Here is a 16,162-nt window from a genome sequence, read left to right as displayed (position 1 = left end):
TGCACAGAGCTGGATGCAGTGGCACTCACCTGAAATCTCATCTACTTAGGAGGCTAAGGCAGGAGAATTATGAGATCAAGGCCAGCCTCAGCAACTTAGGGAGACCCTGTTACAAAAGAAAATAAAAAGGGCTGAGGGTATAACTCAGTATTTGGCTAGTGTACACAAGTCCTGGGTTTGATCTATAGTATTGCAAAAATTGACCACACAAGCTGACTTCACAGATACTCTGGACAGCAAGGTAAAATTACAAAACATGAATAGATATGAATAGACAAGCATTGATTCCTTTGAGAATCAGGATGTTCCTCAATTCTTTGGATAGTGATCTGATGGGTAATACTGATAGAAGAAAGTTTATTGCGTTAAACAAGAGTTTCCCAGTTAACAATGGAACAGGAGATATACCTGGAAAGAAGTTTTGGCCGTGGTTTAAATGTGTTTGGCAATGTTTGCTATGATAGGATCTTAGTAAAAATAGACTGTATTGAATTTGTAGAAATAGATAACAATGATTATCAGCAAAATGGATATAATACTCTAGAGCTAAAGTATTATAAATGGGTTCAACATTCTGTTGACCTCAAAACTACAGGAGGGAAAGCATGGGTAGGAATGGGAACCCATTTATACAAAGGATAATGACTAAAATTATACCCTGAAGAATGCAAGTGTGACTAAAAGGGAAGTCATTGGGCCTTTCAGCTCTAAAACATCTTGATGTCATATCTACCTATGGTCTACTCATGGGTACAGTATCAAGAGTAGAGTTCTGTGGTTTTGACTGTCCCGATCATTGCTATCATCAAATAGCAGAAACTTGGAATTAGAAGACAACTTAATATGCTCTCTTGATGGATTTTGTAACTTGGCTTGATTTGCTGGCAGTTTTGGCAAGCTGCTGCCTCAGTTGCTCTACTTCTGTATTCTTGGTTAGAAGGGGAGGAACATTGGGCCAGCCCTGGAGGAGAAGGATGAAATGGCGGGAGTGCCAGTAAAGCACACCTGCTATCCAGGAATAATTCCACTATTTTGTTTCAGCTTCCTGTTTCCTTCACTACCAAATTTCAGCAACTTTTTTTCTAGACTTATTTTACCAGCTATATCCTTATCTATTGTGAGCTCCTTTATGGTTATATTTCTGGGCAAGAAGATTGCTGGTCTCCACAACTACAGAATCAACTCCAATCAGGTGAGAAGACCATTGCTTTTTCTGACCTGTAAGTCTTTTCTCTAATCTGAGCCACCTGCCAACATGAAGGCTAGATTCCTTAACCAAAGAGTCACTCAGACTGTAATTTTGGACTGAAGTCACAAAAGAGTTTTTGAGAAGTGAGGAATATTTAACTTTGAAGCCACTTGAAATTTAACATGAGTGTTGTTCCACTGGAACAGATATGGTGCAGAGAGACAAGAAGATGACATGTGGCATCTCTTTGCTCGGCCAGCAGAGTTCCTCTCATGTTAATTTTATCTTTCTGTCCACCCTGTCCTTAGAAGCCAACCACACACTGAGGCATGATAAGAAATGCTGTGGAGGGCTGGGGTTGTGGCTCAGTGGTATAGCACTTGCCTCACACATGTAAGGTCCTGAGTTCGATCCTCAGCACCTTGTAAAAATAAATAAACAATAAAGGTATTGTGTCCATCTATAACTAAAATAAATAAATAAAATTAAAAAGAAATGCTGTGGAATATAACATGCAAAACTCACTATCAATATATGTAATTAAATTGGCCTCTTTGTCTTTTGGCCTATTTATTTATTTTTAGGGAAACTCTCCCACTACTCTGAGTTTGGTCCTTCCCCTGGAAGTCAAGAGGGAACTATTTGGGAAGAAAGCATTTTCCCAGTTTGACATTTAGGTAGTGTAGAAAGAAGGGAGAAGAATAGCACTGCTAGTCTCCCTACCATTCAAAGTCCTGGCAATCACATGAAAGAGGATAAAAAGGAAAAGGCCTCATTTCATGACCTTGAAGAAGAGTTTTCCTGATGATAACTAGCTAAAATGAAGATGCAATTTAATCTAGATAATCATATTTGCTTGCTTCCTTTTGTCCTTTCTAAGAATATTTCCATCTGTTGTTTGAAACAATATAAACAACCTCTCTTCAGACACAAGAAATAAAGAGCATGCTTTTTGCTCAAAATCAAAATTAGTGAGCTGAGGATGTGGCTCAGTGTTAGAGCACCTGCCTAGCACGTGTGGGGTCCTGGGTTTAATCCATAGCATCCCAAAATAAATAAATAGCTGAATAAACAAAATAAAACAAGTTGTATTAGTTTTTTTATCAAATTTTTTGAGATTTTATATATTATCCCACAGTCTTTAACAAAAAGTAGGCTTTAAGTTTCTGCATTTCTTTACAGGATCTAATAACCATTGGCCTTTGCAATATTGTCAGTTCATTCTTCAAATCTTATGTATATTCTGCTGCTATTGCCAGGACTATTATCCAAGATAAAGCTGGAGGAAGACAACAGGTATGTTTAAAAAGAATTTTATCTCTACTTGTGTCGATTCATATGTATATTCATAGAATAGGACTATGTGGACTTAATTTTGTCTTGATGTTTTGCTTGATGGGGAAGACATCTTGGAAGAATTTGGATTCCACACTTGCCTTAATTCCTGCACAGATTTTGTTTTAAAAGTTATTGGTCAATGTGGAATTTGAAAGTCATTTTCTATGGAAAATATTATTATACATAAGAGATTTTATATATTATCCCATAGAAACCCATTTTTCACATAATATACTAGAAGAACAACAATATTTCAGATAAACTTACCATCAGCTATTAATTTTTTTTCCTATAGAGAATGCATTCTCATACATTGTTTGGAAAAGCAATAATACAAATGAAACATTTTCCTGTCTTCCTCAAAGGGCATGCATGGCAAGGGGGTTTCCTGAGAGAGAGTCAGGTGTTTGTCTAGGAGAGCCTAGGAATTTATGACCATTCTCTCTCTGTATAAGAGAAATGACCTACGACAGATTCTCTTCAGGTATTCTGAAGTAATGAACTAATCGTTTGGTAAGCTGAACAATACGGTTGACAGAAAAGATTCTAAAAGCAAACTCCCCCTAATTGCAGGCATGGAATTTTGTAAGTCCTGTGTTTATGAGTTTAGAACTGACTAAATAAATGTTACAACATGAAAGCACGAGAGGCCTCCCATCTTAGTTCTGTGGCTTGATGAAATGGCAGGGAGTTATCAGAATTGGAGCCTGGGCAAACCCAGGGAATGAGTCAGGGTTCAGTTGGTGAAACAACTGGCCAGAAGCCAAAGAGAAGCTCATGCCTCACAAGTATAGTGAGAAGGTAGAGCTGTGGCCAGAACCTGATGTATCAGAAGGATGGAAGTTCAATTTTAATAGGGAAAGATAAAGTGTCATAGTCCATTGGCAAAGATAAGATGAAGTTTGGGTGAAAACCAGTGAAAGCCAGAAGGAAGATTAGGCTGGGTGAGAGCAAGGGGCTCAAGTAAGGCTCCATCCTATCATTTTATGCAGACTGAGTTTTGTGGTCATAGAGCTTCCTCCTGGCACACTGGAGGAAGAAAGAAGGAGCGTGGGCTGTGTTAAAAGGAAGAATGTTCTATACAAGCATGCAAAATCTTTGGAATCAAAATGAGAGGGTTTTATGACAAGAAGAAATGGAAATGGCAACCGCAGAGATTAGTTCTACTAACTTTTTATGACACATACTTTGTTTATCCAGTGCCCATAAATTTGGGAAGGCAAGATATACACAGCTAAATCAAAGTGCAAGGAAAATCAAGTGCAAATTGAGCACAATTGACAAAAAAGCACCTTAAGTATTATGAGAAGGAGATTGGTAGAGGAATTGGACCTTTCCCAGAGTCCTGAAAGTGGTTTAGGATTTGCACCGATAGAAGAAAGAGGGCTTTGGGTCAACTTCAGAGTTGTCTTACAAGCAGGAAATCTATATGTGGTGGGCTGGAGAAAGAATAGATTTGCTGACTGCACACATTTGAGGAACAGAGAAGCCAAGCTTTGGAAGAACTTTGGCAGAAGATGATGGAATTTCCAATCTCTGAGCCAGTCCGTTTTACCATTTAGCAGGCAGCTTGTGGCTCTGTTTCCTGCTGCTGCCTGTTGATCTGTGTGGCACATTTCCTCTGAGTGGCGTCTCTCACTGCACTGTGGTGGCCCTCTGTAGGGAAGTGTGTCCCCAGGGATGCTAGTGAACACTTCCCTGATATGCCCAGTTCAACTTGCTGGCTCAAGTAGAGAAGTTGTGGGCCATGTCTGTACACATTGGAGCTGTCCAGATTCCACCAGGAATTTCTAGTCTGGACTGGAAAAGACCCCCACCCCAGACTCATTTAGCCGTCTGTTTTCACACAGCTGCGGGTGTTCTCTGTATTCCTTCCCTCTGGGAGTTTTTTATTCACTTTGCCTGAGAAATCTGGGGGCTGGCTCTGAATGTCCCCCAAATGGCCTGCCTTTGATCATTTTATTTTTAGTTTTTATCGGGCATAAATTCAAACTGGGTCTACGATCACATTTCACTTTATTATTTCCCTGTCTAGAACCCATTACCCTCCACTGTCATAACAAAAAGCAAAACCTACTGGTCCTCCCAACCACAGCCTCAACCTGAGGTGTGGAAAGGCCTGGCCCATGGCAGAGAGGATGAGATGAGCCCCAGGTCTGTGGCCAGTTAGAGTGTCCCCCACTTCATCTTTCTGTTCTGTATAAAAATCTAGGTTTTTATACAGTTTATTTTGGCATCTGCCAGTTCCGACTACTGTGCTTCCCTGGTCTCCATGTGTCTATCCTTCTTCCCTACTTTCCAAGGACTGGCTTTCTTGCCTTGTCCCCAGGCTCCCAGAACTTGGTAAAACTAAGTTATTACAAAAGAAAGAGGATAGTTGTGTTAGTTGTGTTCTTTTTAAGGGAAGCAAATGAAGCAATGGTGAGAGCCTAGATTTTGGAATCAGATGGTCAGGGTGTAGGAACCAGACTCGGTGCTTCCTAGATGTGTGTGACCTTGGGCAGATGACTTTTGCTCTCAGAGGCTCTCATCCTCATCCATAAAATGGAGATAAAACCAACCTTTCAGTTGTGAGAATAAAATTAGATGCTAATAGTGTCAACCACAGTGTGTGTCACTTAAGAGTTATGTTCAAAAATGATAGCTCCCCAGTCCCCAGTGTCCAGGCCTGTGGTCAGCAACCTGCTGTCCTGATCCCATTGCTTCAAATCACTAGAGATAAGCCTGGAAGAGTCGTGTAAAATTGGAACAGAAAAGCAAAATATGCAGAAGATGTGAACTTTAATAGTGCTTGCTGTCCAAGATTCTGAGAGTCATTGAGCACCTTTCTGAGGCACAATGCCCAAATCCCATTCTTTTGAATGTACCACTAAGGAAGACACACAGTTATCACAGGCCTTCCAAATGTCTCAGAGCAGTTAATTTTATGGTACTCAAGATTCTGCTTGTGCTTATTTCAGTCTAGGTTTTTATACAGTTTATTTTGGCATCTGCCTGTCTGAAAAACAATAAGAATAAATAATCAGAGCTAGGAACAGCGGCACACACCTGTAATCCCAGCAGCTCAGGAGACTGAGGCAGGAGGATCACAAGTTCAAAGTTAGCCTCAGAAACTTAACGAGGCCCTGTCTCAAAATCAGAAATAAAAAGGGCTGGGGGTGTGGCTCAGTGTTTAAGCAGCCCTGGGTTCAACCAAAAAAGAAAAAAAGAACAAATAATCAGAAGAATTTTGGAGAAAAGAAATGGGAGGCAAGAAAAAACCTGATATACTTTTCTGTTTTAATCGAATTAGTTTTTCACTGTTAGAGCAATAAATCAAATTCAGCAACTGGTTGACCTGAGGATTGACTGGAGGGGCTTAGGAGGTTGATTACCTAGTGTACTTTTGTAACATATAAAATGTTCACTGTTAGAGCTTTCTGAAGATCAGGAACAGCATGGGCTGGGGATGTGGCTCAAATGGTATCGAGCTCGCCTGGCATGCATGGGGCGCTGGGTTGCATCCTCAGCACCACATTAAAACAAAATAAAGATGTTGTGTCCACCGAAAAACTAAAAAATAAATATTAAAAAAAAAATCAGGAACAGCAATTCATTTTCCTGATCCTTCTTACACGACTGTCTTGTGGTTCTGCTTTTCCATATTTTACTGCTCACTTTTTTGTTTTAATTTTATTTTTAGCTGTAGTTGGACAAAATATCTTTTTATTTTATTTATTTTTATGTGGTCCTGAAGATTGAACCCAGGGCCTCGCACATGCTAGGTGAGTGCTCTACCACTGAGCCACAATCCCAGCCCTATGCTGCTCACTTTAACTATGACCCCTGGTGGGAGGAAGAACAATATAGGACACAGGCCACATTGGTCTTCTTTTCAGTGTTAAGCTGACTTAGCAAATGACAATGAGTAGCAAGAGAGAGCCCAGCGGGAAGGTATTTTTTCTTTTCCCAGATAAAAATTAAAGAGCAGGGGCTGGGGCTGGGGCTGGGGCTCAGCAGTAGCCACTTGCCTGGCATGTGTGAGGCACTGGGTTCGACTCTCAGCACCATGTATAAATAAATTAAAGTCTATCAACAAATTTATATATATATATATATATATATATATATATATATATATATATATATATCCCTTTAAAGGGTTAGATTTGAGGGACTCTCTCAGTTCTTGGTTATACAGGCCATTGTTTTGACTTGTGCTTACAGTTTTACCCTACTGCAACTCCATTCCCCGTCACGGTGGGAAAAGATACTGCTTTGTATTATTTTTTTTCAACTAGAGGCTTAAAAATGGGAATTTGCCAATAGGGAATGTCATGAGTTCAAGACTTATATCCAGAGAGCCTTGGGTTATAAAGGGAATTGTGTTCCTCGGCTTCATTTGATGAGTGAGCATCTCTGTTTACCAAGCCCAGAGATAGGACTGGGATAGGACCCAGAGTAGCTCTATATAGGCTTGACTCATGTTGGTAACCTTTCTGATTGAAGGAGAGAGAAATTGAAGCCAGAACATGAAAAGTGATCATCATTGTATTTTCCAAGGTGAAGCACCACTGAAATTGTTAGATAGGAAGTTTTCAAGCTCCACACAGGAGAGTGAGGGGTGAACTAATTATCTACGTGGAAAGTAGAATGGTTGGGATTCTAGGGCTATTGGGGAGGAATCTAGTGTTTTCATTTTCTTTTTCTTTTCATACTGGGGATTGAACCCAGGATGCTTAATCACTGTGCTACATCCTCAGCCCCTTTTAAAAATTATTTATCTTGAGACAGTGTCTCACTGAGTATTTAGAGCCTCACCAAGTTGCTGAGGCTGGCTTTAAACCCAGAATTCTCCTGCCTCAGCCTCCCAAGGTGCTGGGATTATAGGTGTGCACCACCATGCCTGACCTACTGGGGGTTTTATATATTATGCAAGGAGAAATTAAAGTCTTGAAAAAATGCATGACATAGTTTAGGAGACTTCAGATAACATAGCACAGAGCTGGGACAATAAGGATTCAAATGCTCAGGAAAATTTAGGACCTTTCAGATAGCATTCACACATTCATTCCACAAGTACCTATTGAGTGCCTCCTGTGTTTAATACTTTGAAAAGAACTGAAAATGTCAGCTCCACAAAAATGCACTTATTCTGAACCCAACTCCTTTGAAGAAAAAAATGGCATGCTTCTCACAGAAGGCCACAGATGCAGACAGGGACCGATATGTTCCTGATGGTTTCTCTCCAACTGGCTCTGTTTCCTCAGTTTGCATCTCTGGTAGGCGCAGGTGTGATGCTGCTCCTGATGATGAAGGCGGCACAGTTTTTCTACGAACTGCCAAATGTGAGTAGAACTTATCAAATAACTAAGTTTAAAAAAAAAAAAGATAGAATGTCTGGTTTGCATCCTGGTGGGGCATTTTTGCATGGATAATTGCATGCAGCTTATCCCCAGAGGTTGCCCTGACCTAGCTCTTGCCCTTTTTCTTTAAAATAATAGCATCATACAGTTGGAGTTAAATGAAATAATATGAGATATATTTGATATTTTTATATGAGATATACTGAAGTGTGTTTATACATATTTAAAAGAAGATAGTGTTGGGGTAATAGTAAGCACTCAAGAAACATTATTGTTATTATCATTCTTATCTTGTTATTGCTTAAGTTATAAAATAAGCTTTGTAAATAAGGAATTAGTAAAAAATGACTAACATAGACTTCAGATGCCAGACCCCTGTTACCAGTACGGGCTTGGAAACTCACTGTGCAGGCTTGGAAACTCATGCCATCTGTTTTCTGGAAGGCCATGATCTGCCTTCTGTGTGAACACAATCCTCCCTTTGCTGCCACATTGCCTCTTGGTTAATTCATAACACTCAAAGGCGGCCTGATAAAGTTGAGTGTTAACTTTGTCCAACTAGGATGCTTCTGGATATGAATGTGCCATTTCTTTCCTTTGGATAAGACTGTTTACCTGACCCCTTTTTTTTTTTTTTAAAGATGCCAGTTGTGTTAATCACTGTCTGTACTCAACTTGCTCTAAGTTACAATATAGATCCTTGCTCAGTTCTCTGTATTGATAAACAATATAGATTTATGTCTTCATGTTCCCTTAAGCCATTTTATAACATACTTAGGGGGCTGGGGATGTGGCTCAAGCGATAGCACGCTCGTCTGGCATGCGTGCGACCCGGGTTCGATCCTCAGCACCACATACCAACAAAGATGTTGTGTCCGCCGAGAACTAAAAAATAAATATTAAAAATTCTCTCTCTCTCTCTCTCCCCCCTCTCTCAAAAAAAAAAATAAAGCAATGATTGACAGTCTGAAGCTCAAAACCTTTAAAAAAAAATAACATACTTAGGGAGGTGAGGGAAGGTTTCCTTCCTGGTGTAGCAGCTTCATACCCTGAGGTGGCCATCCCCAAAGATGGAGTGATTGTAGATGTCATCCCCATCTTCTTCAACACTACCTCTACCTGGTGTCAGGTATCATTAAAGCAGGACCACCACAAGGTTGCTGCTGCCTTCTGCTCTTGTGACTCAAGGATCTTGGAGCCCAAACATGGTACCTTCTCAAGGAGGGTGAGATTAATAAGCTTGTGCTTAACACAGAAGCTGTTCTCTGATTCCCAGCAGTAGTCTCTCCAGAACTCAGTTTACCCAGCATCTTCTGTGTTGTAACTGCTGGAGTCTGTTTTAGAAGGGTAATTCATCAATTTACTCTGAGCAGTTGTATTTTTTCTGTACTGCTTAAAGAAGCAGAATATTAAAATTCCAAACAAATAAAAACTGTCAGAATTCACTGAAGGGTAGTAATAAAAGTAGGTAGCACTCCTTTATTACAAATCTGTTGGAGCTAGGATATCCTTCACTTTTGGCTGGCTATGTTGCACCACATTATTCTTATTGTGCCTGTGTGTGTGTGTGTGTTTGTGTGTGTGTGTGTGTGTGTGTGTGGTGCTGGATGTTGAACCCAGGGCCTTGTGCATTCGAAGCAAACACTCTTCCAATTGAGCTATATTCCCAGCCCTCACTGAATCTTCTTTTAAAGTATTTTTCTAGAGGGACACATACCTTTATTTATTTCTATGTGGTGCTGAGGATCCAACCCAGTGCCTCCCACATGTAAGGCAAGTGCTCTACCACTGAGCTACAGCCCCAGCCCCATTCTTACTTTATCTTGTTAGCACATTTCTGAGTGAGAAGATGTGAACACAATCTGATGAATGAAATATATGAACTATTATAACAATGAAGTTGTACAGGTATTAAACTATGGATCATTTCTTCTTTCCTTAAAAGACTGCAGATGGCTTTTTGCAAAATCCTTATTAGAATCATTAGAGGAGCCTCCTGGCTAGCATCTCAACTAGTTACCAAAAGACCAACATAAACTTGGAAAAGCATGATACAAAATAGTACATTTAATTCTGCAATCTGTATATGGGGTAAAAATGGGAGTTCATAACCCACTTGAATCAAATGTATGAAATATGATATGTCAAGAGCTTTGTAATGTTTTGAACAACCAATTTAAAAAAAGAAAAAAAACCCAAAACAGTGCATTTCAATGTAATTTCCAATTTTGTGTGAAAAAAATATATAGAACACACCAAAATGTTAAAAATGGTTGTCTATTTGATAATGGAAATGATGAAGGAGTGTAATTTTTTTAACAAAATGAACATGTTTTACCTTAATGTTTACAAAGGTAAAAGTTTTTGTTCTATATTTTTTTCTGAGATTTTTTTCCTCTCCATGCAGTCTGCCTCAAGTCAAAACTTATACAAATCTCTGATGGAGTTAAATTTCTTTTCCTTCCCACCATGTCTCTGCAAATTGTTGAGAGTTTGGAGATTCTTGACTGGAAAGAAGGTGGTATAGTGGAAAAGAACCATACCTCAGAAAGCCAGAGCAAGCTAGGGCCCAGCCATTCCTAGTGGTAGAATAAGCTCTCATTCCCAGGCAGAGTTTATTGAAGAGATGGGAATTAGAAAAAGCCTAAGAAATGTTTAACCAACTCAGGGACTTTGTGAACATACAGAGAAAATTGTCTTAAGGTATGTTATATTCTCCTTTATGGCCCCGATAATTTTTATATCCTTATAAGTATAAATCTTAATTTTCCAAAATATAGGGAATATTTTTTCTATTAGAAAAGTAGTCTCATTTTAAAAATCTTGGAAAACACACAATAGGTAAAAATGTCACCTGTCACCAGTAATTACAAAGAAATCATTAACATTTTGTCATATATTTAACCAACCTTATTTTTTTGTTTTTGTTATTGATGCTTTATTGCTAAGCTACATCCCCAGCCCCCCTTTTTAAAATCATTTTTTACTATGAGACATGATATCTCTAAGTTGCTAAGGGTCTTGTCAAGTTGCTGAGACTGGCCTTGAACTTGAGATTCCCCCTGCCTCAGCGTCAGGAGTCACTGGAATTACAGGCTTGCACAACTATGCCTGGCAAACCAGTCATTATTTTCTGTGAATAGATATCATTTTGCATAGTTGCAACCTAACTCGACATACAATTTTGTATTGTTGATTTTTTAAAATCTAGAACACAATATTCCAAAATTTCTACATGACAGTGTATCACTGTGTCTTGATCTGTTGCCAAATGATTTCCCAAAAGGGCAGTATCCTTTTATACTCAACAATCATATATATGGGGTGTTATCAATGTTTTTAATTTGCTACTTTAACTTGATTGATAAAAAATAGTATCTTGGGGGCTGGGGATGTGGCTCAAGCGGTAGCACGCTCACCTGGCATGCGTGCGGCCCAGGTTCGATCCTCAGCACCACATACAAACAAAGATGTTGTGTCCGCCAAAAAAAACTAAAAAATAAATATTAAAAAAAATAGTATCTTGGGGCTGGAGACATAGCTCAGTTGGTAGAGTGCTTGCCTTGCATGCATAAGGTCCTGGGTTCAATCCCCAGCACTGCAAAAAAAAAAAAAAAAAAAGATCTAATTAGTAAGATAATGATAGCATATCATGATTAAATTTGTATAGAAACACATGATTTTAGAATTTCTCTGAGTGGAAGTTCTCTTGATTTATCATCCCATTTGAGAATGGTTTCTAGATGATGTTTTCTAGATATTTTGAGTAACAGATTTGTCAAGTAAATGAGATAAGGCCAAGTAGCCAAAGAAGCCAGATTCCCCATAGGTCCTGGTGTCACCACAGTGACAACACTGATGTTACCTTTGGCTATTCCTCCTCTGTCTCTGTGAGTAATAAACTCTCTGAAACTAAAAGGGGTCCCTTATAGCTTTACTGCCTGAATCTATCAGGCCTTGAGCTTGGCCTGACCTTGCCTCAATGTCTGACAAATCTTAAAGGAGATTAGAGAAAGATGTGGAGAATATTTATTTGGGCTGACCCAAGAGTTGGAACATGTATATGGTATTCATATGAAATATCAACATAAAATATTTCTGAGTGGCAAGGCTGATGTCTTGTGGTTGCTTTGTAGGGGTGGGAGCTCTAACTCCACCCATCCACCCACTGAAGGGAAATGAAGCTGGGTTTATCTTTTCCCCACAGGCTGTGCTGGCTGGAGTTGTTCTGAGCAATGTACTGCCCTACCTTGAAACCATTTACAACCTACCCAGTCTGTGGAAGCAGAACCAATATGACTTTGTGAGTGTAGATGCCCTGGCTGAGCAAGGGAAGGGAGAGGGGAAGGTTAGAGAGAGAATGAACAGAAGAGATGGGTCATGGATATGAAGAACACAGCAACTCTAGTGCCTTGTATTCTAGTTGAACCCCAAGGTGGTTTATCACTGAGCTGCTCCCCCAGCCCTTTTTATTTTTTATTCTGAAACAAGATCTCACTGAGCTGCTGAGGCTGGCCTTGAACTTGCAATCCTCCTGCCTCAGCCTCCCAGGTCACTGGGATCACAGGCGTGTGCCACTGCACCTAGCCCTTGCACTCAAGGCTACTGGTGCATGAAAACATGATGGAGTCCTTATTTCAACTATGCAAAATTAAATGAAAGGGATTGATGAGGTGGCTACAGTTACACACAGACCTAGTAAAGAGGGTTTGTGTCCATTGCATATTCGAATGACTTTTAGTCCAGTTAATATAAATATCTTCCTGGATAAGAGATACAAGTTTTAAGGCTGGGGTTGTAGCTCAGTGATAGAGCACTTGCCTAGTACTTGGAGGCACTGGGTTCGATCCTCAGCACCACGTATAAATAAATAAAGGTATTGTGTCCATCTACAATTTAAAAAAAAACACAAGTTTTAATAAGAGAAGGAGATATCTTACCAGACAGAATGTCAGCTGGGGCACAAAACCAGAGAGCAAGAAAGAAAAGATGAGGGGCAGAGTGTGATGACAGGAGGAGGACCCAGTAGAGGCAGAGAAATAGAGAGGGGGCAGTTTTGGGAGCTGGATCCCTGAGAGGCTCAGGGGGATGTGTTTCAGTGCACAGATGGAGTTTCTAGTCCAGGAGGAGGGCTAGTATTCCCACCTGACGAGAGAGGACAAGCAAGAGTTGAGTGTAGATACTGACGAGTGACTGCGGGGTTGGGGAAGGAAATAAGTAAGAGAATTTCAGCTTATTTTTTTTCCTGTGAAGATGAAGGTAAGGTCACTTGCTGAGAAGTGGTCAGGTAGGGACTTGAAAAAGGTGTTAAAATTTTGCAGTAACTCTTAAAATAACTATTACCCTGGGATGAGTCATTGCAGTTTGCTAGACAGATGGGATTTCTAATCTCAACAAAGCCTATAAGAGAGATCTTTATCACTATTTTGCGCCTGAGGAAACAGAAATTTCAAGAGTGAATTGACTTTCAGCCTTGAGGGCCCACAGTTGGAGATGACCCCAGTCCCTGCGCCCCAGGTGTGGAAGGGAGAAGGTGGAGGTCATTTGAGAGGTGGGACTGGTATGTTCTTGATTTTGTGAGTTTTCATGGTCTCCCTTTCCCTTCAACCCTTTTCCACAAGGTTGTCTGGATCTTTACATTCTTATCTTCGATTTTCCTGGGATTGGACGTTGGACTACTTATTTCGATAGTTTTTGCTCTCTTCATTGCCACTCTTCGTTCACACAGGTACTTGGTCTCAGGTAATAGGAGGTTAGCCACAGCAAGGTAAAGCCACCTTGACCTAAAGGCAAGTGCATTTCCTTTCAGAACTAAGATTCTCATCCTGGGTCAGATCCCTAACACCAACATTTACAGAAGCATCAATGACTATCGGGAGGTAAGAAGACAAAGCAGCCATTTCTTGCCCCAGGGGATGGGGTACACCAAGCCTGGTGCTTAGTTTCTCTGCAAAACCCCTTTTGCCAATGTCAGCTGCTCTGCAGATACACACTCACAAAGGAGGGGGAAGCAATGAACAAGAGGCAGAGGTGGGTAAACCCTTCTCATGCTGCAGCCAGCTAAGAATCACTTTTGAATGAATTTTAAGGAGAGGAAGACCAAGATCAAGAAAGGAGTGAGAAATGGAGGTGGGGGGAAGCAGGGATGGAAATGGGAGAAAAGAACTTTCTGGTTCTTGCATATGGATTCTCCTGAAGGTTCTAAAGATGAATTATTCTTTTTTAAAAATTTTATTTTTTAGTTATAGTTGGACACAATACTTTTATTTATCTATTTTTATGTGGTGCTGAGGATGGAACCCAGGGCCTTGTACATGCTAGGCGAGTGCTCTACCACTGAGCCATAACCCCATCCCCTAAAGATGAATTATTCTTGTTGCATGAAATAATTGAGAAATTTCCTTCAACTTCACATTTTGCCTTGGCAGATTACAACTATCCCTGGGGTGAAAATTTTCCAGTGCTGCAACTCCATTACATTTGTAAACGTTTACCACCTAAAAAACAAGCTGTTAAAGGAGGTAACCCCTCTGCTCCCCACCTTTTTCCATTGGCTCTGCTGGCCTTCAAGCAAATCTCTCCCACCCTTTCACATTTCTTTCCATCCTTTCCCCTCTGTGTGAGAATCCTTTTCTGTCTTTCAGGTAGGTATGGTAAGGGTGCCTCTTAAAGAAGAAGAGATTTTTATGCTGTTTACTCAACATGAATCCCGCGGTCATGAAAACCCTATGTGTAGGTGTTCCTGCAACTGTGATGAACTGGAGCCACCACCTAGGGTCAGAAATGTCTCTTTTCCTGTATTTGTCTCCTTTTTGTTTTGTTTTGTTTTGTTTTGGTACTGGGAACTGAACCCAGGGGCACTTAACCACTGAGCTACATCATCAGCCTTCTTTTATATTTCATTTAAAGCCAGGGTCTCCCTGAGGTGCTTAGGGCCTCGCTAAATTGCTGAGGCTGGCTCCTGCCTCAGCCTCCCAAACTGCTGGGATTATAGGTGTGCACCACCATGCCCAGCTTTCTTCACATTTATGAAGAAGTACATTACTATGGCCCAGCGTGGTGGTACACATCTGTAATCCTAGCAGCTCAAGAGGCTGAGGCAGGAGGATTGGGAGTTCAAAGCCAGCCTGAGCAAAAGAGGCATTAAGCAACTCAGTGAGACCCTGTCTCTAAATAAAATACAAAATAGTACTGAGGATGTGGCTCAGTGCCCCTGAGTTCAATCCCCAGTATACCCCTCCACCACCGAAAAAAAAAAAAAAAATACATTACCACTGAGCACAGTGGCACACACCAGTGACTCTGGAGGCTGAGGCAGGAGGATCACAAGTTCAAAGCCAGCCTCAGCAACTTTGTGAAGCCCTAAGCAACTTAGTGAGATGTCTCAAAATAAAAAATAAAAATCACTGGGGATATAGCTCAGTTGTGAATCATGCCTGGGTTCAATCCCCTGTACAAAAAAAAAAAAAAAAAAAAAAAAACACCAAAAAACAAAAAGACACACTATTAAAGTCATGGAAGGAACTTTAGATGAGCCACAGAGAATTGAAAATCCAAGATTTCAAACAGAAATGACGTAAGTTCCCCTTTGAGGTTCAGGTAGGAGGAGAAAGTAGGTAGGAGGAGATGCCCTGACTACTATTGGTGACAAGAACACGGTTTGCCTGTTGAGACTGTCAGTGTTCATCATTTCTAACCTGAACTTAGTCTCAATAGTCCCTTCCCACCAGGCACAGCTGTTCATTTGTGGCTTTTGAGTCTTTCAGTGATCCCTCAGTCTAGACCCTATCCCCTAGAGGACAACACTATTTACACACGCCTCTGACAGCTCCCGTCCCCTGCCAGGCAGGGACCAGCAGAACACTGAGCACACACACTTGTTCCCACCCACTCTAAGAGAGCTCTAACTGAGCTCCCTGAAAACTACCAACTTCCCTGCCAAGAGAACAGAGTGATCACTATATGTAATTTTAATTTTGTATCCACACGGTGCTAAGTATTGCAAAGAACATTTATTTACAGGACATCAGCAAATACACTTTAGAGTAGAATAAGATTTTTATTGATCTCTTAATATGTCCCCAGAACAATGACACTATGAAAAATGAAAAAGAAGGAAGTTTTAAAGTTTCATTTTTAATTGAGAGATATTTGTATATTTTATGGAGTATAATGCAATATTTCAATACAGGTATACATTGTAGAGTGATTTAATCAGCATAATTAACACAGCATTCACCTAAATGTTTATCATTTCTTTGTGGTAAGAACATTTAAAATCCCCTCTTTT

General features: G+C 40.3%; 1 protein-coding gene across 1 annotated transcript in view; it reads left to right on the top strand.

Annotated features, from left to right (window-relative positions):
* Positions 1 to 16,162, top strand: part of SLC26A8 (solute carrier family 26 member 8) — a gene marked incomplete at both ends in the record, with an annotated part of 64,299 nt that overhangs the window by 32,821 nt on the left and 15,316 nt on the right. The window contains 8 exons of the mRNA XM_081294977.1: positions 1,042 to 1,192; positions 2,372 to 2,485; positions 7,777 to 7,854; positions 12,080 to 12,175; positions 13,494 to 13,600; positions 13,682 to 13,751; positions 14,301 to 14,393; positions 14,517 to 14,648. Coding sequence (XP_081151103.1) covers positions 1,042 to 1,192; positions 2,372 to 2,485; positions 7,777 to 7,854; positions 12,080 to 12,175; positions 13,494 to 13,600; positions 13,682 to 13,751; positions 14,301 to 14,393; positions 14,517 to 14,648 — 841 coding nt within the window. The remainder of the gene's footprint in view (positions 1 to 1,041; positions 1,193 to 2,371; positions 2,486 to 7,776; positions 7,855 to 12,079; positions 12,176 to 13,493; positions 13,601 to 13,681; positions 13,752 to 14,300; positions 14,394 to 14,516; positions 14,649 to 16,162) is intronic.

Source organism: Spermophilus citellus (assembly GCF_964194105.1).
Source record: "Spermophilus citellus genome assembly, chromosome: 5".
NCBI classification, from domain to species: Eukaryota; Metazoa; Chordata; class Mammalia; order Rodentia; family Sciuridae; genus Spermophilus; species Spermophilus citellus.
This window is presented reverse-complemented; position numbering and strand designations above follow the sequence as displayed.